Consider the following 25,934-nt stretch of genomic DNA (forward strand, 5'->3'; position numbering starts at 1 on the left):
ACACGAAGAAGAACAAGCTTCGCATGATTTTTTATAAATGTATTTAACTAGGCAAGTGGGTTAATAACAAATTCTTATTTACAATGACGGCCTACCAAAAGACCTCCTGCGGGGACGGGGGCTGGGATTAAAAACATAAATAATAAATAACAGATAAATATAGGACAAAACACACATCTGACATCACGACAAGAGAGACAACACAACACTACATAAAGAGAGACCGAAGACAACAAGATAGCAAGGCAGCAACACGTGACAATACAACATGGTACAAACATTATTGGGCAAGAAGGTAGAGACAACAATGCAACGCAGCCACAACTGTCAGTAAGTGTCCATGATTGAGTCCTTGAATGAAGAGATTGAGATAAAACTGTCCAGTTTGAGTGTTTGTTGCAGCTCGTCCCAGTCATTAGTTGCAGCTCGTCCCAGTCATTAGTTGCAGCGAACTGAAAAGAGGAGTGACCCAGGGATGTGTGTGCTTTGGGGACCTTTAACAGAATGTGACTGGCAGAACAGGTGTTGTATGTGGAGGATGAGGGCTGCAGTAGATATCTCAGATAGGGGGGAGTGAGGCCTAAAAGGGTTTTATAAATAAGCATCAACCAGTGGGTCTTGCAGCGGGTATACAGAGATTACCAGTTCATAGAGGAGTATAGAGTGCAGTGATGTGTCTTTATAAGGAGCATTGGTGGCAAACCTGATGGCCGAATGGTAAAGAACATCTAGCCGCTCGAGAGCACCCTTACCTGCTGATCTATAAATTATGTCTCCGTAATCTAGCATGGGTAGGGTGGTCATCTGAATCAAGGTTAGTTTGGCAGCTGGGGTGAAAGAGGAGCGATTACGATAGAGGACACCAAGTGTAGATTTAACTTTAGCCTGCAGCTTTGATATATGCTGAGAGAAGAACAGTGTACCGTCTAGCTATACTCCCAAGTACTTGTATGAGGTGACTAACTCAAGCTCTAAACCCTCAAAGGTAGTAATCACACCTGTGGGGAGAGGGGCATTCTTCTTACCAAATCACATGACCTTTGTTTTGGAGGTGTTCAGAACAAGGTTAAGGGCAGAGAAAGCTTGTTTGACACTAAAGAAAACTTTGAAAGCTTTGTTGTAGAGCATTTAACACAAAATCCAGGGAGGGGCCAGCTGAGTATAAGACTGTATCATCTGCATATAAATGAATGAGAGTGCTTCCTACTGCCTGAGTTCTTGCTCCCAGACAAACTAAGCAACTTCTTTGCTCGCTTTGAGGACAATACAGTGCCACTGACATGGCCCGCTACCAAAACCTGCGGGCTCTCCTTTACCGCAGCCAACATGAGTAAAACATTTAAACGTGTTAACCCTCGCAAGGCTGCCGGCCCAGACGGCATCCCTAGACGAGTCCTCAGAGCATGCGCAGACCAGCTGGCTGGTGTGTTTACGGACATATTCAATCAATCCCTATCCCAGTCTGCTGTTCCCACATGCTTCAAGAGGGCCACCATTGTGCCTGTTCCCAAGAAAGCTAAGGTAATTGAGCTAAACGACTATCACCCTGTAGCACTCACTTCCGCCATCATGAAGTGCTTTGAGAGACTAGTCAAGGATTATATCACCTCCACCCTACCTGACACCCTAGACCCACTCCAATTTGCTTACTGCCCCAATAGGTCCACAGACTATGCAATCACACTGCACACTGCCCTAACCCATCTGGACAAGAGGAATACCGATGTAAGAATGCTGTTCATCGATTACAGCTCAGCATTTAACACCATAGTATCCTCCAAACTCGTCATTAAGCTCGAGACCCTGGGTCTCGACCCCGCCCTGTGCAACTGGGTCCTGGACTTTCTGACGGGCCGCCCCCAGGTGGTGAGGGTAGGAAACAACATCTCCACCCTGCTGATCCTCAACACTGGGGCCCCACAAGGGTGCGTTCTCAGCCCTCTCCTGTACTCCCTATTCACCCATGACTGCGTGGCCATGCACTCCTCCAACTCAATCATCAAGTTTACAGACGACACTACAGTGGTAGGCTTGATTACCAACAACGACGAGACAGCCTACAAGGGGGGGGGGGTGAGGGCCCTCGGAGTGTGGTGTCAGGAAAATAACCTCAACGTTAACAAAACAAAGGAGATGATCGGGACTTCAGGAAACAGCAGAGGGAGCACCCCCCTATCCACATCGACGGGACAGTAGTGGAGAAGGTGGAAAGTTTTAAGTTCCTCGGCGTACACATCATGGACAAACTGAAATGGTCTACCCGCACAGACAGCGTGGTGAAGAAGGCATAACAGCGCCTCTTCAACCTCAGGAGGCTGAATAAATTTGGCTTGTCCCCGAAGACACTCACAAACTTTTACAGATGCACAATTGAGAGCATCCTGACGGGCTGTATCACCGCCTGGTACGGTAACTGCTCCGCCCACAACCGTAAGGCTCTCCAGAGGGTAGTGAGGTTTGCACAACACATTACCGGGGGCAAACTACCTGCCCTCCAGGACACCTACACCACCCGATGTCACAGGAAGGCCAAAAAGTTCATCAAGGACAACAACTACCCGAGCCACTGCATGTTCACCCCACTACCATCTCGAAGGCGAGTTCAGTACAGGTGTATCAAAGCTGGGACCGAGAGACTGAAAAACAGCTTCTATCTCAAGGCCATCAGACTGTTAAACAGCCATCATTAATTAACATTGAGTGGCTGCTGCCAACATACTGACTCAAATCTCTAGCCACTTTAATAATAAACAATTGGATGTAATAAATGTATCACTAGTCACTTTAAACAATGTCACTTTATATAATGTTTACATACCCTACATTACTCATCTCATATGTACAGTTGAAGTCGGAAGTTTACATACATTTAGGTTGGAGTCATTAAAACTCGTTTTTAAACCACTCAACAAATTTCTTGTTAACAAACTATTGTTTTGGCAAGTCGGTAAGGACATCTACTTTGTGCATGACATTAGTAATTTTTCCAACAATTGTTTACAGACAGATTATTTCACTTATAAGTCACTGTATCACAATTCCAGTGGGTCATAAGTTTGCATTCACTAAGTTGACTGTGCCTTTAAACAGCTTGGAAAATTCCCCAAAATTATGTCATGGCTTTAGAAGCTTCTTATAGGCTAATTGACATCATTTGAGTCAATTGGAGGTGCACCTGTGGATGTATTTCAAGGCATACCTTCAAACTCAGTGCCTCTTTGCTTGACATAATGGGAAAATTAAATGAAATCAGCCAAGACATCAAAAAAAAAATTTGTAGACCTCCACAAGTCTGGTTCATCCTTGGGAGCAATTTCCAAACGCCTGAAGGTACCATGTTCATCTGTACAAACAATAGTACACAAGTATAAACACCTTGGGACCACGAAGCCGTCATACCGCTCAGGAAGGAGACGTGTTCTGTCTCCGAGAGATGAATGTACTTTGGTGAGAAAAGTGCAAATCAATCCCAGAACAACACCAAAGGACCTTGTGAAGATGCTGGAGGAAACAGGTACAAAAGTATCTATAGCCACAGTAAAATGAGTCCTATATCGACATAACCTGAAAGATCACTCAGCAAGAAAGAAGCCACTCCTCCAAAACCACCATAAAAAAGCCAGACTACGGTTTGCAACTGCACATGGGGACAAAGATTGTTCTTTTTGGAAAAATGTCCTCTAGTCTGATGAAACAAAAATAGAACTGTTTGGCCATAATGACCATCATTATGTTTGGAGGAAAAAGGGGGAAGCTTGCAAGCTGAAGAACACCATCCCAACCGTGAAGCACGGGGGTGGCAGCATCATGTTGTGGGGGTGCTTTGCTGCAGGAGGGACTGGTGCACTTCACAAAATAGATGGCATCATGAGGAGGAAAATTACATGGATTTATTGAAGCAACATCTCAAGACATCAGGAAGTTAAAGCTTGGTCGCAAATGGGTCTTCCAAATGGACAATGACCCCAAGCATACTTCCAAAGTTGTGGCAAAATGGCTTAAGGACAACAAAGTGAAGGTATTGGAATGGCCATCACAAAGCCCTGACCTCAATCCTAAAAACAATTTGTGGGCAGAACTGAAAAAGCATGTGCAAGCAAGGATCCTACAAACCTGACCTAGTTACACCAGCTCTGTCAGGAGGAATGGGCCAAAATTCACCCAACTTATTGTGGGAAGCTTGTGGAAGGCTACCTGAAACGTTTGACCCAAGTTAAACAATTTAAAGGCAATGCTACCAAATACTAATTGAATGTATGTAAACTTCTGACCCACTGGGAAAGTGATGAAAGAAATAAAAGCTGAAATAAATAATTCTCTCTACTATTATTGTGACATTTCACATTCTTAAAATTAAGTGGTGATCCTAACTGACCTAAAACAGGGAATTTTTATTTGGATTAAATGTCAGGAATTGTGAAAAACTGAGTTTAAATGTATTTGGCTAAGGTGTACAGTGGGGGGGGGAAAGTATTTGATCCCCTGCTGATTTTGTACGTTTGCGCACTGACAAAGAAATGATCAGTCTATAATTTTAATGGTAGGTTTATTTGAACAGTGAGAGACAGAATAACAACAAAAAAGTCCAGAAAAACGCATGTCAAAAATGTTAAAAAATGATTTGCATTTAATGAGGAAAATAAGTATTTGACCCCCTCTCAATCAGAAAGATTTCTGGCTCCCAGGTGTCTCCCAGGTGTTTTTTATACAGGTAACAAGCTGAGATTAGGAGCACACTCTTAAAGGGAGTGCTCCTAACCGCAGCTTGTTACCTGTATAAAAGACACCTGTCCACAGAAGCAATCAATCAGATTCCAAACTCTCCACCATGGCCAAGACCAAAGGATGTCAGGGACAACATTGTAGACCTACACAAGGCTGGAATGGGCTACAAGACCATCGCCAAGCAGCTTGGTGAGAAGGTGACAACAGTTGGTGCGATTATTCGCAAATGGAAAAAACACAAAAGAACTGTCAATATCCCTCGGCCTGGGGCTCCATGCAAGATCTCACCTCGTGGAGTTGCAATGATCATGAGAACGGTGAGGAATCAGCCCAGAAATACACGGGAGGATCTTGTCAATGATCTCAAGGCAGCTGGGACCATAGTCACCAAGAAAATAATTAGTAACACACTACGCCGTGAAGGACTGAAATCCTGCTGCGCCCGCAAGGTCCCCCTGCTCTCCCTCCAATCCTTCCCTCTCCCTCCTATCCTTCCTTCCCTCTTATCCTTCCCCATCCTTCTTATCCTCCCCCTTATCCTTCCCCTCCCTCTTATACTTCCCCTCCCTCTTATATCAACCCGGAGCATATCGGACTGCTCTGGACCATTACACCGGATCATCGCAGCTAGCTAGCTGCTACCGAGTGGCTATCATCCTTGTCCAGAAGCAAGCATCAGTTAGCCTCGAGCTAGGCCCATTCCCCCGGCTAGCAAACGAAGTACACCAACTACAACACCTCTCTTGCCAATTGGCCTGGAACCTTTGTCGACACGGAGCCCCGCCGATCCATCACGACTGGTCTGCTGACGTCTCTCGGCCGATGTGCTCTCAACCGGCCTCTGCTTTGTTGATGTCGGTGAGGACCCAGATACTAGCCCCAGCCTTCTAGCTCTCTGAGCGCCGTCTCTCCCTGTTTCGTCCATTGCTGCTTATTGGACCCTATGATCACTCGGCTACACAGCTGATGCCTGCTGGACTGTTCATTAACACGGTACTTCATTTTGTTTATATATCGGCCCCAGCCTCAAACTCAGGCCCTGTGTGTAGCTAACTGACCCTCTCTGCACATTCATCGCCATTTACCCGTTGTTGTTGTCTTATCTGTTTACCTGTTGTTGTCTTAGCCCTCCCAATCAACACCTGTGATTGCTTTATGCCTCCCTCTAATGTCAATATGCCTTGTATACGGTTGTTTAGGGTAGCTCTCATTGTTTTGTTTCACTACGGAGCCCATAGTCCCGCCCTACATGTCTCGGTTAGCTCCCTTGCCCCACCCCTCACATATGCGGAGACCGCACCTAGCTTAACTGGCGCTTCCAGAGATGCAGCCTCTCTCATCGTCACTCAATGCCTAGGTTTACCTCCACTGCACTCGCACCCTACCATGCCCTTGTCTGTGCATTATGCCCTGAATCTATCCTACCATTCCCAGAAATCTGCTTCTTTTACTCTCTGTTCCGAACGCACTAGACAACCAGTTCTTATAGCCTTTAGCCGTACCCTTATCCTACTCGTCCTCTGTTCCTCTGGTGATGTAGAGGTTATCCCAGGCCCTGTGTGTCTCCAGGCACTCTCATTTGTTGACTTCTGTAACTGGAAAAGCCTTGGGTTCATGCATGTTAACATCAGTTAACACCAATTACAACATTTTCCATCAAGATAGAACTGGTAAAGGGGGCAGAGTTGCAATCTACTGTAGCGATAGCCTAGAGAGTTATGTCCTACTATCCAGGTCTATGCCCAAACAGTTTGAGCTACTACTTTTAAAAATCCATCTTTCCAGAAATAAGTCTCTCACTGTTGCTGCTTGTTATAGACGCCCTCAGCTCCCAGCTGTGCCCTGGACACCATATGTGAATTGATTGCCCTCCATCTATCTTCAGAGCTTGTGCTGTTAGGTGACCAAACTGGGGTATGCTTAACACCCCGGCCGTCCTACAATCGAAGCTAGATGCCCTCAATCTCACACAAATTATCAAGGAACCTACCAGGTACAACCCCAAATCCGTAAACATGGGCACCTTCATAGATATCATCCTGACCAACTTGCCCTCTAAATACACCTCTGCTGTTTTCAACTAGGATCTCAGCGGTCACTGGCTCATTGCCTGCGTCCATTATGGGTCCGCGGTCAAACACCCCTCATTACTGTCAAACGCTCCCTAAAACACTTCTGCGAGCAGGCCTTTCTAATCGACCTGGCCCAGGTATCCTGGAAGGATATTGACCTCATCCCGTCAGTAGAGGATGCCTGGTTGTTCTTCAAAAGTGCCTTCCTCACCATCTTAAATAAGCACGCCCCTTTAATAAAATTCAGAACTAAGAACAGATTAGTTCACTCCAGACTTGACTGCCCCTGACCAGCACAAAAACATCATGTGGCGCACTGCACTAGCTTCGAATAGTCCCCGCGATATGCAACTTTTCAGGGAAGTCAGGAAACAATATACATACAGTGAGGGAAAAAGTATTTGATCCCCTGCTAATTTTGTACGTTTGCCCACTTACAAAGAAATGATCAGTCTATAATTTTAATGGTAGGTTTATTTGCACAGTGAGAGACAGAATAACAACAAAAAAATCCAGAAAAACGCATGTCAAAAATGTTATAAAATGATTTGCATTTTAATGAGGGAAATAAGTATTTGACCCCTCTGCAAAACATGACTTAGTACTTGGTGGCAAAACCCTTGTTGGCAATCACAGAGGTCAGACGTTTCTTGTAGTTGGCCACCAGGTTTGCACACATCTCAGGAGGGATTTTGTCCCATTCCTCTTTGCAGATCTTCTCCAAGTCATTAAGGTTTCGAGGCTGACGTTTGGCAACTCGAACCTTCAGCTCCCTCCACAGATTTTCTATGGGATTAAGGTCTGGAGACTGGCTAGGCCACTCCAGGACCTTAATGTGCTTCTTCTTGAGTCACTCCTTTGTTACCTTGGCCGTGCGTTTTGGGTCATTGTCATGCTGGAATACCTATCCATGACCCATTTTCAATGCCCTGGCTGAGAGAAGGAGGTTCTCACCCAAGATTTGACGGTACATGGCCCCATCCATCGTCCCTTTGATGCGGGGAAGTTGTCCTGTCCCCTTAGCAGAAAAACACCCCCAAAGCATAATGCTTCCACCTCCATGTTTGACGGTGGGGAGGGTGTTCTTGGGGTCATAGGCAGCATTCCTCCTCCTCCAAACACGGCGAGTTGAGTTGATGCCAAAGAGCTCCATTTTGGTCTCATCTGACCACAACACTTTCACCCAGTTGTCCTCTGAATCATTCAGATGTTCATTGGCAAACTTCAGACCGGCATGTATATGTGCTTTCTTGAGCAGGAGGACCTTGCGGGCGCTGCAGGATTTCAGTTCTTCATGGCGTAGTGTGTTACCAATTGTTTTCTTGGTGACCTATGGTCCCAGCTGCCTTGAGATCATTGACAAGATCCTCCCGTGTAGTTCTGGGCTTTCCTCACCGTTCTCATGATCATTGCAACTCCACGAGGTGAGATCTTGCATGGAGCCCCATGCCAAGGGAGATGTGTGTTTCTTCAATTTGCGAATAATCGCACCAATCGTCACCTTCTCACCAAGCTGCTTGGCAATGGTCTTGTAGTCCATTCCAGCCTTGTGTAGGTCTACACTCTTGTCCCTGACATCCTTGGAGAGCTCTTTGGTCTTGGCCATGGTGGAGAGTTTGGAATCTGATTGATTGATTGCTTCTGTGGACAGGTGTCTTTTTATACAGGTAACAAACTGAGATTAGGAGCACTCCCTTTAAGAGTGTGCTCTTAATCTCAGCTCGTTACCTATATAAAAGACACCTGGGAGCCAGAAATCTTTCTGATTGAGAGGGGGTCAAATACTTATTTCCCTCATTAAAATGCAAATCAATTTATAACATTTTTGACATGCGTTTTTCTGGATTTTTTTTCTTCTTCTTGTTATTCTGTCTCTCACTGTTCAAATAAACCTACCATTAAAATTATAGACTGATCATTTCTTTGTCAGTGGGCAAACGTACACAATCAGCAGGGGATCAAATACTTTTTTCCCTCACTGTAATCAGTTAGGAAAGCAAAGTCTAGATTTTCAAACAGAAATTTGCATCCTGCAGCACTAATTCCAAAAAGATTTGGGACACTGTAAAGTCCATGGAGAATAACAGCACCTCCTCTCAGCTGCCCACTACACTGAGGCTAGGGAACACTGTCACCACCGATAAATCCATGATAATCGAGAATTTCAATAAGCATATCTCTACAGTTGGCCACGCTTTCCACCTGGCTACCGCAACACCGGCCAACAGCTCTGCACCCCCCGCAGCAACTGGCCCGAGCTCTCCCCGCTTCTCCTTCACCCAAATCCAGACAGCTGATGTCCTGAAAGAGCTGCAGAATCTGGATCCCTACAAATCAGCTGGGCTTAACAATCTGGACCCTCTCTTCCTAAAATTATCCGCCGCCATTGTCGCAACCATTATTACTAGTCTGTTCAACCTCTCTTTCGTATCGTCTGAGATTTCTAAAGATTGGAAAGCGGCCGCGGTCATCCCCCTCATCAAAGGGGGAGACACCCTAGACCCAAACTGTTACAGACCTATATCCACCCTGCCCTGCCTTTCTAAAGTCTTTGAAAGCCAAGTGAACAAACAGATCACCGACCATCTCGAATCCCACCGTACCTTCTCCACTATGCAATCCGGTTTCAGAGCTGGTCACGGGTGTACCTCAGCCATGCTCAAGGTCCTAAACGATATCACAACCACCATCGATAAAAACAGTACTGTGCAGCCGTCTTCATCGACCTGGCCAAGGCTTTCGACTCTGTCAATCACCGTATTCTTATTAGACTCAACAGCCTTGGTTTCTCTAATGACTGCCTCGCCTGGTTCACTAACTACTTCTCAGATAGAGTTCAGTGTGTCAAATCGGAGGGCCTGTTTTCTGGACCTCTGGCAGTTTCTACGGGGGTGCCACAGGGTTCAATTCTCGGGCCGACTCTTTTCTCTGTATACATCAATGATGTCGCTCTTGCTGCGGATGATTCTTTGATCCACGTCTACGCAGACGACACCATTCTGTACACATCTGGCCCTTCTTGGACACTGTGTTAACAAACCTCCAGACGAGCTTCGATGACATACAACACTCCTTCCATGGCCTCCAACTGCTCTTAAACATTAGTAAAACTAAATGCATGCTCTTCAACCGATCGCTGCCCGCACTCGCCCGCCCGCCTAGCATCACTATTCTGGACAGTTCTGACTTAGAATATGTGGACAACTATAAATACCTAGGTGTCTGGCTAGACTGTAAACTCTCCTTCCAGACTCATATTAAGCATCTCCAATCCAAAATGAAATCTAGAATCGTCTTCCTATTTCGCAACAAAGCCTCCTTCACTCATGCTGCCAAACATACCCTCGTAAAACTGACTATCCTGCCGATCCTTGACTTCAGCGATGTCATTCATAAAATAGCCTCCAACACTCTACTCAGCAAATTGGATGCAGTCTATCACAGTGCCATCCATTTTGTCACCAAAGCCCCATATACTACCCGCCATTGCGACCTGTATGCTCTCGTTGGCTGGTCCTCGCTACATATTCGCCGCCAAACCCACTGGCTCCAGGTCATCTATAAGTCTTTGCTAGGTAAAGCTCCGCCTTATCTCAGCTCACTGGTCACCATAGCAACACCCACCCGCAGCACACGCTCCAGCAGGTATATTTCACTGGTCTTCCCCAAAGCCAACACCTCCTTTGGCCGCCTTTCCTTCCAGTTCTCTGCTGCCAATGACTGGAACGAATTGCAAAAATCACTGAAGTTGGAGACTTATCTCCCTCACTAACTTCAAGCATCAGCTGTCAGAGCAGCTTACCGATCGCTGCAGCTGTACACAGTCCATCTGTAAATAGCCCATCCAACCTACTACCTACCTCATCCTCATATTTGTTTTTTGTTAATTCTGCTCTTTTGCACACCAGTATTTCTACTTGCACATCCTCATCTGAACATCTATCACTCCAGTGTTAATTGCTAAATTGTAATTACTTCGCCACTATGGCCTATTTATTGCCTTACCTCCTTACTTAATTTGCACACACTGTATACAGATTTTCTATTGTGTTATTGACTGTACGTTTTTTTTTATCCCATGTGTAACTCTGTGTTGTTGTTTTTGTCGCTTTGCTTTATCTTGGCCAGGTCACTGTTGTAAATGAGAACTTGTTCTCAACTGGCCTACCTGGTTAAATAAAGGTGAAATATATATATTTTTTAAATCCCTCCCTCTTATCCTTCCCCCTCCTTCTTATCCTTCCTCCTCCTTCTTATCCATCCCTCCCTCTTCTCCTTCCCCCTCCTTCTTATCCTTCCTCCTCCTTCTTATCCATCCCTCCCTCTTCTCCTTCCCCCTCCCTCTTATCCTTCCCCCTCCCTCTTATCCTTCCCTCATATCCTTCCTCCTCCCTCTTATCCATCCCTCCCTCCTCTCCTTCCCCCTCCCTCTTATCCTTCCCCCTCCTTCTTATCCTTCCTCCTCCTTCTTATCCATCCCTCCCTCTTCTCCTTCCCCCTCCTTCTTATCCCCCCCGTGTTTGTAGACTTGGCAGTGAAAGGATTTTAATCAAATTTGTGTGTGTGTGTGTGCGCTGTCCTTAGTCACATTGGTCTTTGGCTTAATGGGCAGTCTCTTATTACTGCATGTTCTCTATGTGCTTGTTCCAGGTTGTCATAGTGACTGTATGGTCATTTTATATGGTGAACGGGTGGGCTGAGACTGCTTTATTAGTCTGGTTACTGATGTCAGACTAACACACACACACACCATGCATTTGTCTGAGCAGCACCCTGACCACACTGTACAAGCGCGCACACACAGAAATATACACATGTAGGCCATGTCGCCGTCTGTCCAGTTTTCTAACCACCAGATACCTCTGAAAGACAACATCTGAGGCGCTCTGTCACGGGTCATCTCCAAAGTCAACATGTGACCTCAAAACTCGAGGCCGGTACCGGGCCTGTTGTGGGCGGTGACTCATAACACAAACAACAACAACCCTCTGTGACTTGGACAACAGTACCTCACACTAGGGCTTTTGGATGATGATAATTGGCCAGCCAAATGACCGTGGTCACCAAATAGCTGTTAGAATAGCTATAAATATATATATGTGTGTTCGTGTGTGTGTGTGTGTGTGTGTGTGTGTGTATACAATTTAAGTCAGAGGTTTACATACACCTTAGCTAAATAAATGTAAACTCAGTTTAACACAATTCCTGACATTTAATCCTAGTAAAAATTCCCTGTCTTAGGTCAGTTAGGATCACCACTTTATTTTAAGAATGTGAAATGTCAGAATAATAGTAGAGAGAATGATTTATTTCAGCTTTTATTTTTTTCATCACATTCCCAGTGGGTCAGAAGTTTACATACACTCAATTAGTATTTGGTAGCATTACCTTTAAATTGTTTAACTTGGGTCAAATGTTTCAGGTAGCCTTCCACAAGCTTCTCACATTAAGTTGGGTGAATTTTGGCCCATTCTTCCTGACAGAGCTGGTGTAACTGAGTCAGATTTGTAGGCCTCCTTGCTCACACACCCTTTTTCAGTTCTGCCCACACATTTTCAAAGGGATTGAGGTCAGTGCTTTATGATGGCCACTCCAATACCTTGACTTTGTTGTCCTTAAGCCATTTTGCCACAACTTTGGAAGTATGCTTGGAGTCATTGTCTATTTGGATGTTGCTTCAATATATCCACATAATTATCCTCCCTCATGATGCCATCTATTTTGTGAAGTGCACCAGTCCCTCCTGCAGCAAAGCACCCCCACAACATAATACTGCCACCCCCGTGATTCACTTTGGGATGGTGTTCTTCAGCTTGCAAGCATCCCCCTTTTTCCTCCAAACATAACGATAGTCTTTATGGCCAAACAGTTATATATTTTACGACGTTCTACGATGGCTGCGTGGTCCCATGGTGTTTATACTTGCGTACTATTGTTTGTACAGATGAATGTGGTACCTTCAGGTGTTTGGAAATTGCTCCCAAGGATGAACCAGACTTGTGGAAGTCTACAATTTTCTTTCTGAGGTCTTGAATGATTTCTTTAGATTTTCCCATGATGTCAAGCAAAGAGGCGCAGAGTTTGAAGGTAGGCCTTGAAATACATCCACAGGTACACCTCCAATTGACTCAAATGATGTCAATTAGCCTATCAGAAGCTTCTAAAGCCATGACATAATTGCAAAAGGGTTTTCTAATGATCAATTAGCCTTTTAAAGGCTAACACAACGTTAGCTAACACAACGTGCCATTGGAACACAGGAGTGATGGTTGCTATTAATGGGCCTCGGTGCGCATATGTAGATATTCCATAAAATATCCGCTGTTTCCAGCTACAATAGTCATTTACAACATTAACAATGTCTACACAGTATTTCTGATCAATTTGATGTTATTTTAATGGACAAAAATGTGCTTTTCTTTCAAAAGCAAGGACATTTCAAAGTGACCCCGAACTTTTGAACGGTAGTGTATATATAATTAAGAGGCACATTTTCTCCTCCTCTGCTCCTGACTGCATGTGCTGCCATATAAATAGAATGAATAGAACGGGCATCCCCATTCAAGTCAATGATGGCATAATGGGTGGACTGGCGGCCATTGCGGGGAGCAAAGCAGGAAGTAAAAGCAGGAAGTGTACCTATCAATATGTGCTGTGATTTGTTGATTCAACTCAACTGACATTTTAGAAGTTACATTCCATTGTGTGAACCACATAAGTTAACATCATTTGAATGAACATTTTACCATGGAAATTATTACATCACAATACCAGGCAGCCATTGCGAGTGTACCCATAAGTTTACCTTACAAATTGCCTGGGTTAGGGTGTAATATGAATAGAATGACAGTAAAACCGTTATGCTATGTATTTGCTGAGTAGTTAGCTGAAATTCAATGCAATTGTGTTCATTTTACATTCACTCCCAGTCATTTTCGCTTTAGCCCTGGTCCAATGAATTAGTTTATTTTCTAGCTGATGAGATGGGTCAACTGTTTTCTTCTGTCAGTCTGTTGCAACATAGCACTTATATCAACGGAGTGCATTCGGTACCACCAAATATGTATTCTGCTTACACTTCTAGGTAGTTTTATGTTTAATGTGCGTATGTGTATATACTGTGTCGTGTCTTTGGCTATGCCGGATTAAGTGATATGACATGCTAACCTATAAAATTCTCTCTAATTAATATTACCTGATTAAGCTAATCATGTAAATGTAATTAACTAGAAAGTCGGGGCACCACGGAAGAACGTTTATAGAGCCGTTATCTTCCGAATAAACTCTTAAAATACTTAGTAATATTTTACATCGATAGCAGTCAATATTAATCTCTTATTTTCAGTCTCATAATGAAAGTTGTAAATTCTTGGCTATCTTCACAAACCCTGGCTAACAAGTTGAATCAGCAATACAAAATTTGTTTAAATTATTTATTTACTAAATACCTAAACTAATCACACAGAATTACAAATACACAGAATACAAATGTCATACAGAAACGTCCCGGTGGACGGAACAGATATGACGGCTGGTTACACAAAGGAAAGGGGGTTGGGTTTGAATGAAAGAGCGGGAAAACTTAGGAACAAACAAACAGCAGCTATCGTAAATACATTATCTTATGCATTCTAAATTACCGCCCATTTGGAAAAGGAAAATGCAATAAATATTTACTCTGAGCTGCGCTTCGGTAGATTGGTCGTAGATGCTGGCCGGGTTGGCCAACAAATCTTCCTGTCCTCGGAAGAATGTCTCTGGTGGTAAATTGGATACGTGGTGGTATCTTCGTCTGTTTGTTAGACTGGATCCGTCGTCCGTCCTTTCCTAGCCCACGTCTACAGCGGCCGCTGCTAACTCAACGGCTAGGAAGTATCACTTCTGTAGTGAATAAGCTCAAAGTTCATACCATTCGCCACCTAAGCTCACGCCGAGGTTGGCTTAGTTCTGTACTTGACATGTGTGTCCTTCTAACATAGAGGCTGCAGACCTCACGAACTGGAACAACCTGGTTATCTTTTCGTCAAAGGCTTATATAGTGGAGAGGGGGAAGGATGTGTTTCATCGTTTATAACCCCTCCTCTTCACAGGGGTGGGCCACTGATCAAGCAGGGTACTTTCCTTATGAAAACCCAAATCTCTCATTTGGAAGCTAAAATTACATTTAATCTCCTAACAAACAATTTCAATATCAAACATTTAAATTGCATAACAATTCCATGTTACTCTGATAACTAGAGGGTGTATACTTTCTCAGGTACAGTTTATGTCGTCCTGTCATCAGTCATAATGTCTCAGATGACAACCGAACTGACATACATACTCATTACGTTCCCAAGCATATTTCCAACTGGTTTTATTACCAAAATATGGTTCCTTTTCCCCATTTGTTTGATGTTTCCAGACTCTCTATATTTAACACAGGCTATTCAAGTCCTTCAGTAGGGTCAGAGAGGGGAAGGGAGAAGCTATTTATGGGGGGGGGGTCATAAACCTTACCCACAGGCCAACGTCATGACAACTGTAAGCGTCAGGAAGTACCTTAGGGCTCACTTGAGTAGAACAATAGTGTCCTAGTGTAGAAGATGAGGTTGTTTAAACGAAGAGAAATAGCATTGTACCTTTAGCATGCCAGGCTTACTTATACAGAGGATTAGTTCCATGAAAGTCTATACTGTCATCAGCAGTGGCCCTCGGTCTCTGTAACACACAGCTCTCTGTCTCTCACACAGTCTCTCAGCATATGAGAGACTGTGTGAGGGGGTCCGAGCTTAGAGATGGGCTATCTGACCATTTTCCCAGAGGTTTGTTGTGGTCACCATGGTGATTCACTCTGTGGGCTGTTGCTGGTGGAGATGTGAGTGCAATTACCAATAAGGAACAAAAGAGTCTTCATGTTCAAACAGGCTCCAGTTTCCTTCCCTCAGAGCAGAGAGCTGCTTTAAAAGGGGTGGTGTTGTATGGTCTCCACAGAACAACACACTAATAGAGTGATTGGTAGGCTCCAGCGCCCAGAGGGATGGATAGGGCCTGGGGGGGGGGTGTAATCTAACCAGATAATCAAATACCCTGCATGGTTGAGCAATGTGTGGCTCATAAAATAGGAAGGAAATTATGTAATCTTATGAAACAATGTTTATAAGGTTCCTCTTTTTTCATGTATTAACGTAATATAGCAGAGCTACAAATATAGACTTTCTGTGATGGACAGGTGGGGTTCATTTATACAGCTCTGTGTAGAACCCAGTTGTAGTAAATATGTAACTAACTAAAGAACTCAGGTTTACCTTAGCTGTTTAGCATACTTAGTAGAAATGTATAGCTCTGTATGATACCAGTGAAGGAGATACACAGCAGTAGTCAATGAGATTCTGCAGACTTCCACCCACAGTTGTAGTAAGTAACCATTATGTTTGTCATTGCTGCATGTGTTGTACACCAACTGCACCATTAAGACTGTGTGGGGTGATGTTCAATGGCTCTTTTGGAGAGCCCTACTACTGCTTCACTGCTTTTGTTAGCCTCAGAACCATGATCCACCTTCTTAAGCCTTGTTTTAAAGACCTCACCTACAACGCCAACCTTCAGGACCTCACCTACAACGCCACCTACAAGACCTCACCTACAACGCCAACCTTCAGGACCTCACCTACAACGCCACCTACAAGACCTCACCTACAACGCCAACCTTCAGGACCTCACCTACAACGCCAACCTTCAGGACCTCACCTATAACGCCAACCTTCAGGACCTCACCTACAACGCCAACCTTCAGGACCTCACCTACAACGCCACCTACAAGACCTCACCTACAACGCCACCTACAAGACCTCACCTACAACGCCACCCTTCAGGACCTCACCTACAACGCCACCTACAAGACCTCACCTACAATGCCACCTACAAGACTTCACCTACAACGCCACCTACAACGCCACCTACAAGACCTCACCTACAACGCCACCTACAAGACCTCACCTACAACGCCACCTACAACGCCACCTACAATACCTCACCTACAACGCCACCTACAATACCTCACCTACAACGCCACCTACAAGACCTCACCTACAACGCCAACCTTCAGGACCTCAGGCACACATCTTATAGCGGACACCACGGCAGGGGAGGTGAAGGGGGAGAGGGTCAAAGGACCCCATGGTGGGGGGGAGAGGGTCAAAGGACCCCATGGTGGGGTGGTGAGGGGGGAGAGGGTCAAAGGACCCCATGGTGGGGTGGTGAGGGGGGAGAGGGTCAAAGGACCCCATGGTGGGGTGGTGAGGGGGGAGAGGGTCAAAGGACCCCATGGTGGGGTGGTGAGGGGGGAGAGGGTCAAAGGACCCCATGGTGGGGAGGTGAGGGGGGAGAGGGTCAAAGGACCCCATGGCGGGGTGGTGAGGGGGGAGAGGGTCAAAGGACCCCATGGTGGGGTGGTGAGGGGGCCTTTCAGGTTATGTCGATATAGGACTCGTTTTACTGTGGATATAGATACTTTTGTACCTGTTTCCTCGAGCATCTTCACAAGGTCCTTTGCTGTTGTTCTGGGATTGATTTGCACTTTTCACACCAAAGTACGTTCATCTTTAAGAGACAGAACGCGTCTCCTTCATGAGCGGTATGACGGCTGCGTGGTCCCATGGTGTTTATACTTGCGTACTACTGTTTTTACAGATGAATGTGGTACCTTCAGGTGTTTGGAAATTGCTCCCAAGGATGAACCAGACTTGTGGAGGTCTACAAATTTTTTTCTGAGGTCTTGGCTGATTTCTTTTGATTTTCCCATGATGTCAAGCAAAGAGGCACTGAGTTTGAAGGTAGGCCTTGAAATACATCCACAGGTACACCTCCAATTGACTCAAATGATGCCAATTAGCCTATCAGAAGCTTCTAAAGCCATGACATAATTTTCTGGAATTTTCCAAGCTGTTTAAAGGCACAGTCAACTTAGTGTATGTAAACTTCTGACCCACTGGAATTGTGATACAGTGAATTATAAGTGAAATAATCTGTCTGTAAACAATTGTTGGGAAAATTACTTGTGTCATGCACGAAGTAGATGTCCTAACCGACTTGCCAAAACTATAGTTTGTTGACAAGAAATTTGTGGAGTGCTTGAAAAATGAGTTGTAATGACTCCAACCTAAATGTATGTAAACTTCTGACTTCAACTGTATGTATGATTTTTCCCAAGTTTATACATTTGTATGTTGGCAGACTTTTCTGAAATGGCGCATGCTGAAATTCAGTATGAAATTTATGCAAGAGTTATAAATAAGGCCCCTGAAGTCTCCACCTGGGCAGAGGAGCAAAGGCTATGTCTCCGCGGTCTATTAAAGGGAAGGACAGAGAGGGCTCCAATATCTCCTGTAGATATAACCTACAGTTGAGCATCTGTTATCAGTATACATGACTCTGCAGGATCTGCTCTGCTTCTAGTTTCAGCAGCCTTTTGAGCAGGACATGATGCCTCCCTCACCTGCTTACATAACCTCATACCCCCCCTTATTGAGCACACTGCCTCTTGATTACATGTACCTTCACTCTTATTTAATCTCCTGTAACTCAATTCCCCATACATTCACTAACACTTAAATAATCATGTCTTTTTATTATGGCGGAGGGGGTGTAACTGAACCAGGGCAGGGCCCCTCCTGTATGTGTGTGTGTGTGTGTGTGTGTTTGGGCAGCACACTGGTGAACAGAGGCACCGGGTGGTCCTTTTGTCCTGCCAACAGTTATCTGGGGGCCCCATACTGGGGCCACAGGGGGCAATTGACTTACAATACAACTGTCTTCCAATGTCTCCATAGTGAGTGGGGGAGAGGTAAAGTTTGAGTTGGCTACTTATAACTTTATGTTACAAACACTCTCTTCTGGGTCTGACATGTCATTGCTGGGTGAGAACACACCCTTGTGTGTGCATTAACAAAGATGAGTAAAAGCAATTAAGCACATTTTTTTAAATAGGGCACCCACCACCTATCACATACACAAAGCTAAATGAAATACATGATCCATTTTAAATCACAAATGGTGGCTAATAGTTATAAGACAGTTATTTTTAACCGTTAAATAACAAGGACTATTCCATGTTGCGCGACATGTTCTTTGTCACTTCCTGTTGACAGCAGCCTAGTAATTTAGTAATGGTATTAAACACTTGCAAGTTGTCACTTTCTGCGTTGTTTTTTTCCCGAATCGAGTTTCACTGTCGGGAGGGCGGAGTTGAACTCACCAAAACCCTCCATATGATAATCTAAGTGTCAGACAGAATCTTTACCTTTGGGACAAGCATTGAAGGAGACCTTGTGCCTTGCTATTCACTCTTCTGGTAACTCGAGAGAGGCTGGTGTTGTATTTGTATTGAGTTACTAACTGGAACCGTTGTATGCTTCAAATAACGTTTTTGGACCGTTTAAATTCAAACTATTCAAGTAAGGATCTACTATCTCCACATGGAGACGCGGTATACACTTTAAAAATGTATGTAGGATATGGCAATGTAACTATGTTTCAGGCTAGCCTACGTATTATGTTCTTTGTAGAGTTAGAGCGAGATGAGTGATGTGAGGCTACATTGTTGCCAGCCAGGATGGACAAGTATTCAACTTCTAGTGCGACTCTTCAAAGTGGATGTATTCTAATTAGCTACTTTGTAAACAATGATCATTATTGGTCAACACTTGGGTCATATTCTCTCGACTTCACGGTTACTGTACTGTTAGCAAAGCCTACACCCATTCCCATAACTGAAATGCAGAATTATACTTCTGTTTTTTTGTTTCAGTCATGGATAGTGTTTCTCAAAGTAAATGTCAAGGTGATTTAGTAGGCTGCTTGTCAACTAATTTCTTAAATCAAATTTCCAGACTGGCATCCTTCATTTTTGTAACCAATTGTTTTGAATAGCCTACAGTAGGGCAGGCTTTAGCCTACATTTTCCTAGCCAACACACACAGAGCTCTGAAGGAGTTTAGTCTGTACATGTCTGAACTGGAGTTTGTTTAATGAACTTGTGGAGGAGAGGCAGGGGTGTGTTGTCACCACCCTTAAAGACCTCTGCTGCAGGAGGCTATGACTGAGTGTTGTTGATGGTTCCTGGTCAAGATTGGGCTTGGTGTTGGGTTATCTTGTTCTGTATCTGTCAGTAGCCTACTTTTTATTTTACTAACAGTTTCAGAATAAAGTAGCTGTGAAGAGGATTAAAGATCTCAAGGAACATCAGAGAATTCCAATGATTAGCTCGGTAACTTAGTTGATATACTCTAGGCCATTGTGCAGAGACAAACTCCTTACAATTTTGTTATTATTTTTATTTAACCTATATTTAATTAGGCAAGTCGGTTAAGAACAAATTCTTATTTGCAATGACGGTCTACCCCGGCCAAACCCGGACGACACTGGGCCAATTGTGCGCCGTCCTATGGGATTTCCAATCACGGCCGGTTGTGATGCAGCTGGGAATCAAACCAGGGTCTGTAGTGACGCCTCTAGCACTGAGATATAGTGCCTTAGACCACTATGCCACTATTATTTACACATTTTTATAATATAATTAACCTACCACATGTTTCTCAATCTGCACTGAGACAATGGCTGTCTGGGTTTTATTGCAAGCTGTTGCATAATTGAATTCATAAAGCCAGTATTTCCACAGGAAGGAGGCTAGAGCTGATGTAGTCTCCTAAAAATGTTATATGACTTTATATGAACTATAGAAAGACTGGCAATGATGTGCCAATAACAGGATAAGTAGTGCACTACTTGGTGCTGGTCTTGGGACCTGACAGTGTCTATTAGTCATGTTTAGATAGCATGACTAACACTTCACTTGACAGTGGTGATACTGATGCCAGTGCCATAGGGGCACAGGACCTTGTAGCTCCTGTCAAAACCATAAGGAAGAAGGACATGCTAGACTGCTCTCTGTTTGGATTGTGGTGAACTACAGTGAGTCATAATCCTACATGCAAATGACTTCCATTACTCTCTCTCCCCCTCTCCCCTCTTCCAGGTGGGTCAGTCAATCAGTGAGTGAGACCTGAAATGGGCCTCCCCTCGTTACTGTGCATGTGTATGCTGGTAACCCTGGGTGGCCACCGGGGGGTGATCTCCCAGGCCCCCTCCACCCCATCCTATGGCGAACGGGGCTCCGACCTGGGTCTCCAGGTGTTCCAGCAGGTGGCCCGCTCCAGACCCCAGGAGAACGTGGTGCTCTCTCCCCACGGCGTGGCATCCATCCTGGGCATGCTGCTGCCAGGCGCCCATGGAGAGACCCGCAGGCAGCTCCTCACAGCACTCCGCTACAAGAAGAATGGTAAGACTCCATTAATACTAGTCCTTTCATAGCCTCATCCAGTGTCTCTCATTAAAGGGATACTGTGAGATTCTGGCAATTAAGCCACTTTTCTACTTGCCCACAGTCCGATGAACTCATGGATACCATTTCCATGTCTCTGCGTGGCAGTTTTGCGAGCCAATGCTAACTAGTGTTAATGCAATGACTGGAAGTCTACAGGTACGCTAGCGTATGCTACTGTACCTGTTTACTTCCAGTCATACTCCTACCCCGAGGAACGACACTGTTTTCAGAGAATCACAACATATCTCATTGAAATTCCCCAATTCTTCTTTCCAGGCCCTTATAAGATGTTGAGAAAGCTCCACAAGACGCTGACGGCCAAGTCCAACCAGGACATCGTGACTATCGCCAACGCTATGTTCTCCCAGCAGGGCTTCCCTATGGAGGAGGCGTTCATGTCCTCCAACAGGGCTAACTTCCAGTGTGAGAGCCGGACCTTGGACTTCACTGACACCCAGGCGGCTGCAGCCACCATCAACATCTGGGTCAACAACCAGACCAAAGGTGAGCCTCCAACTGGATTCAAACTTACTGTTGGACAGTCAAAGCATGACCATAGATCTCTAATGGTATGTAATAAGGCTACATTCATATAGAACCAGATTTTATTTCACAAGGTCTTGTGATGATTTGACATTAAATAGAAGTCACTAACTTGAATGTTTATTTTGGTCAGTGTGTCATTGGTGTTGGAATGATACATTTTTCTGACTGTTGTGTTCTCATTTACAGGCCACATCCCCACTCTGGTCAAGGCAGACATGTTGGATGGCGATCTGACCCGCCTGGTGGCCGTCAACGCCATCTATTTTAAAGGCCTGTGGAAGTCCCGCTTCCAGACGGAAAACACCAAGATGAGAACCTTCAACGCGGGAGACGGCAATTCATACAAGGTCTCCATGATGTCCCAGCTGTCGGTCTTCAACATTGGTGAGTTCTGCTCTGAGACACCACTCTGAACCCGTCTGACCTGCTCACTGGGCTACTATTCTGACCTGTGTGTGAAACAATATACTGTCTGCTGTAGACCACATAATTCCATTTTGACTGTTTAGCCATTTAAGTGACGTGAGTTTGTCATGTCGGCCTAAGAGTAGTCGAGTTGGGTATTTATCAATGCCTTACAGTTTTAGCACAGAATAGCTACACTCTGGACGGTCTGGGATTATTTCCCTGACATGCCTAGTTAATTTCTGAGAATAAATTGGGAAAACCTCTTGAATAAAATTACTGCAATAAAACATTGCTCTTGGGAATCATTTTCATCCTCTATTTTTGAGAAAATGTTACAGAACAACACATTAGGGAAGCATATTTCTCAGACATAAATTATAGATTAAATCACTTTTGATATTTGTGTATAATGGGAAACATTGTTGCTTTATGACAACATGTGGAGTTCAGCTTTGATTACTTGTTTTATGGCTGTTTCACAGTGTGACTGTATATAGTCCTGTCTATGAATGCTTGTGTTGTTGGATAGGTATCACTGTGGTTTTGGCGTCTTTGTCTTGCCACATCCCACCACAGATTGTTCAGGGAACCAACAAACGCCATCCTTCTCATTATGCAACTAAAGCCAAACTAGACTAGAAAATGAACATATTAATGTCACTATAGATATAGTATTTATTCACAAGATGACTATCCTCAAAGGTGTTGAATAATGTCAGAATTTCAGGTGGACCATGAATACAGTAACACTTCTGGATACCCCTCACCCCTGACCCCACATCTCCTAGGTCTGGCCAGCACACCCCAAGGGCTGAATTATAAGGTCATCGAACTACCGTATCACGGCAACAGCATAAGCATGCTGATCGCCCTGCCATCGGAGGAGGACACGCCCCTAGGTGATGTCATCCCTCACATCAACACAGCCACGGTACAGAGCTGGACCAAGCTGCTACACCATAGGAAGGTCCGCCTGCTGCTGCCCAAGTAAGACCCAAACACAACAACCCACTCACTGGTTCAAAAACCCTTACCCAGAATCCTGTACAGGAGGGTGCAATGTTCTAAAACACATTGCAGGTAAAAAATATATTGTATAGAGCTGACGTTATTGCCCACTACATGACAGAGAAACGTGTCTGTAATGTTGCATCCCAATGACCAGGTCACTTCCAGGTATTGTTGCAGGGACAGGTCAAAGACAAGACACACCCACTCCTGGGTCTTTTATTGGCAGGAAGCACTTCCTGTCACCTGCTAACACTCATCAAATGTCACACTTAAATGACTAACTCCTAGGTACAGCATTGTGCAATCTTTCTATTTGTTATGTGTATGAAAAGTCTTCGCTAATTGTTGAAGGAAAGGCTCATTACGTCGTGTGTGTGTGTGTGTAGGTTTACTGCTGAGGCTGAAGTGGACCTGCAAGCCTCCCTCTCAGCCCTGGGGATAACGGACATATTTGATGAGGATAAAGCCGACTTCAGACACCTCAGTGAGTGGCACTGGGATCATAAATCAAACATCACATAGAACTGTAATGTCTTCTTTCTGACAGTGTATCAATCATTGGTCTGTCTGACTTGACACAATGACTGGAGCTAATATATGAAAGCATTGTTGACTGTTTACTGCAGTGAGATCTCCAAATAGCCATGATTCATGACTAACTGTCCGGTGTGAAGTGGCGATAAAGCATAAGATGTTATTTTCTACTAATATCTTCTGCAGGCTTCCTTATATTATGGATCAGAATTAGTGTGCATAATAATTGGGTTGTCCTTTAGCGCCACCCAGTGGGACATTTATATTCAATGGAACTTTTCAGCACCAGTATTTTGTCATCCAACTTTTCCCTCAGGTACAGAGCCTGTGTATATATCTAAAGCTCTACAGAAGGCCAAGATCGAGATCAATGAGGATGGAACCAAAGCAGCAGCTGTTACGAGTGAGTGGTTGTTGGTTAAATCATTTTGTTTCTGTTTGTATTTAGTTTAGTGTGTGTGAATTGAATTTTGCATCTGTGTGGATATTCTCTCTGAATATTAGAGGAGATCAGGCAGGTTGACGACTTAAGTGTTTTCATTTGTATTTCTCATTTTTCTCCAGCTGCCATCTTAATGGCCAGGTCTTCTCCACCTTGGGTCATCGTAGACCGACCCTTCCTCTTCCTCATTCGGCACAACCCAACAGGTACAGCATCCTGTCTCTCTGTCAAGCTCTCATTCTTCTATTACTTTTAGAATGTACTCTAATGGCTTCAAAGATCACTAGTTGTTGTGTAATTGACATGACATACATCGGGACGCAGGTCAGGTCATATTCTGATCTCCGGTCATGTTCTGTCTTTGTTTTTCTTTCTTATTGACATGTTGACTATGTTCATTTCCTTCTATTTTCTGTAGAATTACTTGTTGTTTCCTTGGTCCTCAGGTACAATCCTCTTCATCGGCCAGGTCAATCAGCCTTGAGCCTTTCCTGCCTGCAGATATCCCTTTCACTGGAATGTGCCTTCCGAGCTTCAGAATAATACATTTTTAATATACACAGCACACACTTCCTTGCTCACATGCAAACACACCTATACAACACTTGCACACAAACAACATCCACACTTATACTCAAAGACTTGTATTTGTGTGCAATGTGGACATATTATGATGCCATTTCTTTTAAATGTTTGCATTTGATTTTACTTTTATTATGGTCCATAATATAGTGTTCTGCCAATGAGACATTTCCATTGTGTTTAATTATCCTTTGTATACTTTCTAGAGTATTTGCTACCTTTTTTAAATCACCCTGAATGTCAAACGTGTATATTATATGAAGTACATTTCAGTTTGAATGCATGTTATTGGTGATTTTACATGTTCAATTTAAGATTGGAAAGTTACACTCCAAGTCACTGACTTAATTTAGCCACTCAAACCCATGTTTTCATAGGTCAATCATTTATTAAACTGAGTACTCCTATACTTTTTATTTTTTAAATAAACATCCTTTCTGTTGTATCAATCAAATATACCAAACTTTCTATAAAGTAAATTCATATTATGTAAAGGGTACCTTCTATTATTGAAAAGTACCTTTGATGTGCATTTGACTGGGGGAGATTCTCATTTGCGAAAAAGACAGTATTCTCCTCGACGACTCCATCCCCTCTCCTCCGTGATCTGGAAACCATTCAAGTGATCTAGTGGTCGAGGAGAGTGTCAATTAATTAGTAGGCGAATGGAGGAGTGTCCTCGCCTCCTTCCGCCAACGAAGCACAAGAGTCATGTGAACAACATTTTTGTGAGCGTGGAGAGGCTAGAGACAGGCAGACTAGTAAATTGGGCTAAGGTGGGTATTGAAGAAAGGCCATCTTTGTGTGTGTTCTGAAAGCAGTACAGCGGATGAAGGAACGGCATGAGCATGGTGAACGGATAGACGTGGTTATGGACAGCGAGGAAGAAGGAGAAGATGTTGAAGTACAAAATGCATCCTTCTGTCTCTGATGGCTCAGAAATTGAACCCGACCGAGTGAGAATGAATTACCTGTGGTGGCAGGTGTGGTGAAGACCACCGAGTCCGAGCCTTACCGGGGTGGCGTTGAGGTGGATCAACTGAAATAAAAAATTCCCTGTGTCTGACACCCACCATTTCGTGTGACTGAGAAGACATTGTCTGTCCTTTTGAGATTTGAAGCAGCCTTTACCTGAAAGTCATGTTAGGATATGTCAGTTATCCCGTGAGAGCTTTTGTGCTGAACCCACTAAGGTGTTTCAGATGCCAAGCTTATGGTCATATTACAGCAGTGTGTAGGAGGGAGACTCCAA

General features: G+C 44.2%; 1 protein-coding gene across 5 annotated transcripts; it reads left to right on the forward strand.

The window, feature by feature from the left end:
- Positions 1–312: 312 nt before the first annotated feature.
- On the forward strand, positions 313–25,168 carry LOC115206521 (glia-derived nexin-like). Of its 5 annotated transcripts, none has more exons than XM_029773613.1 (9): positions 313–330; positions 20,812–21,114; positions 21,436–21,663; positions 21,892–22,089; positions 22,902–23,100; positions 23,511–23,608; positions 23,975–24,061; positions 24,223–24,306; positions 24,547–25,168. In XM_029773613.1, exons 2-9 carry the CDS (start codon positions 20,844–20,846, stop codon positions 24,582–24,584), a joined length of 1,203 nt encoding a protein of 400 aa, XP_029629473.1. In that variant the 5' UTR covers positions 313–330; positions 20,812–20,843; the 3' UTR covers positions 24,585–25,168. The 5 variants fall into 5 exon arrangements, with proteins under 5 accessions (XP_029629473.1, XP_029629474.1, XP_029629471.1 ...); XM_029773614.1 differs by lacking the exon at positions 313–330 and adding an exon at positions 16,033–16,193; XM_029773611.1 differs by lacking the exon at positions 313–330 and adding an exon at positions 18,932–19,280.
- Positions 25,169–25,934: the final 766 nt, after the last annotated feature.

This window comes from Salmo trutta, chromosome 13 (genome assembly GCF_901001165.1).
Source record: "Salmo trutta chromosome 13, fSalTru1.1, whole genome shotgun sequence".
NCBI classification, from domain to species: Eukaryota; Metazoa; Chordata; class Actinopteri; order Salmoniformes; family Salmonidae; genus Salmo; species Salmo trutta.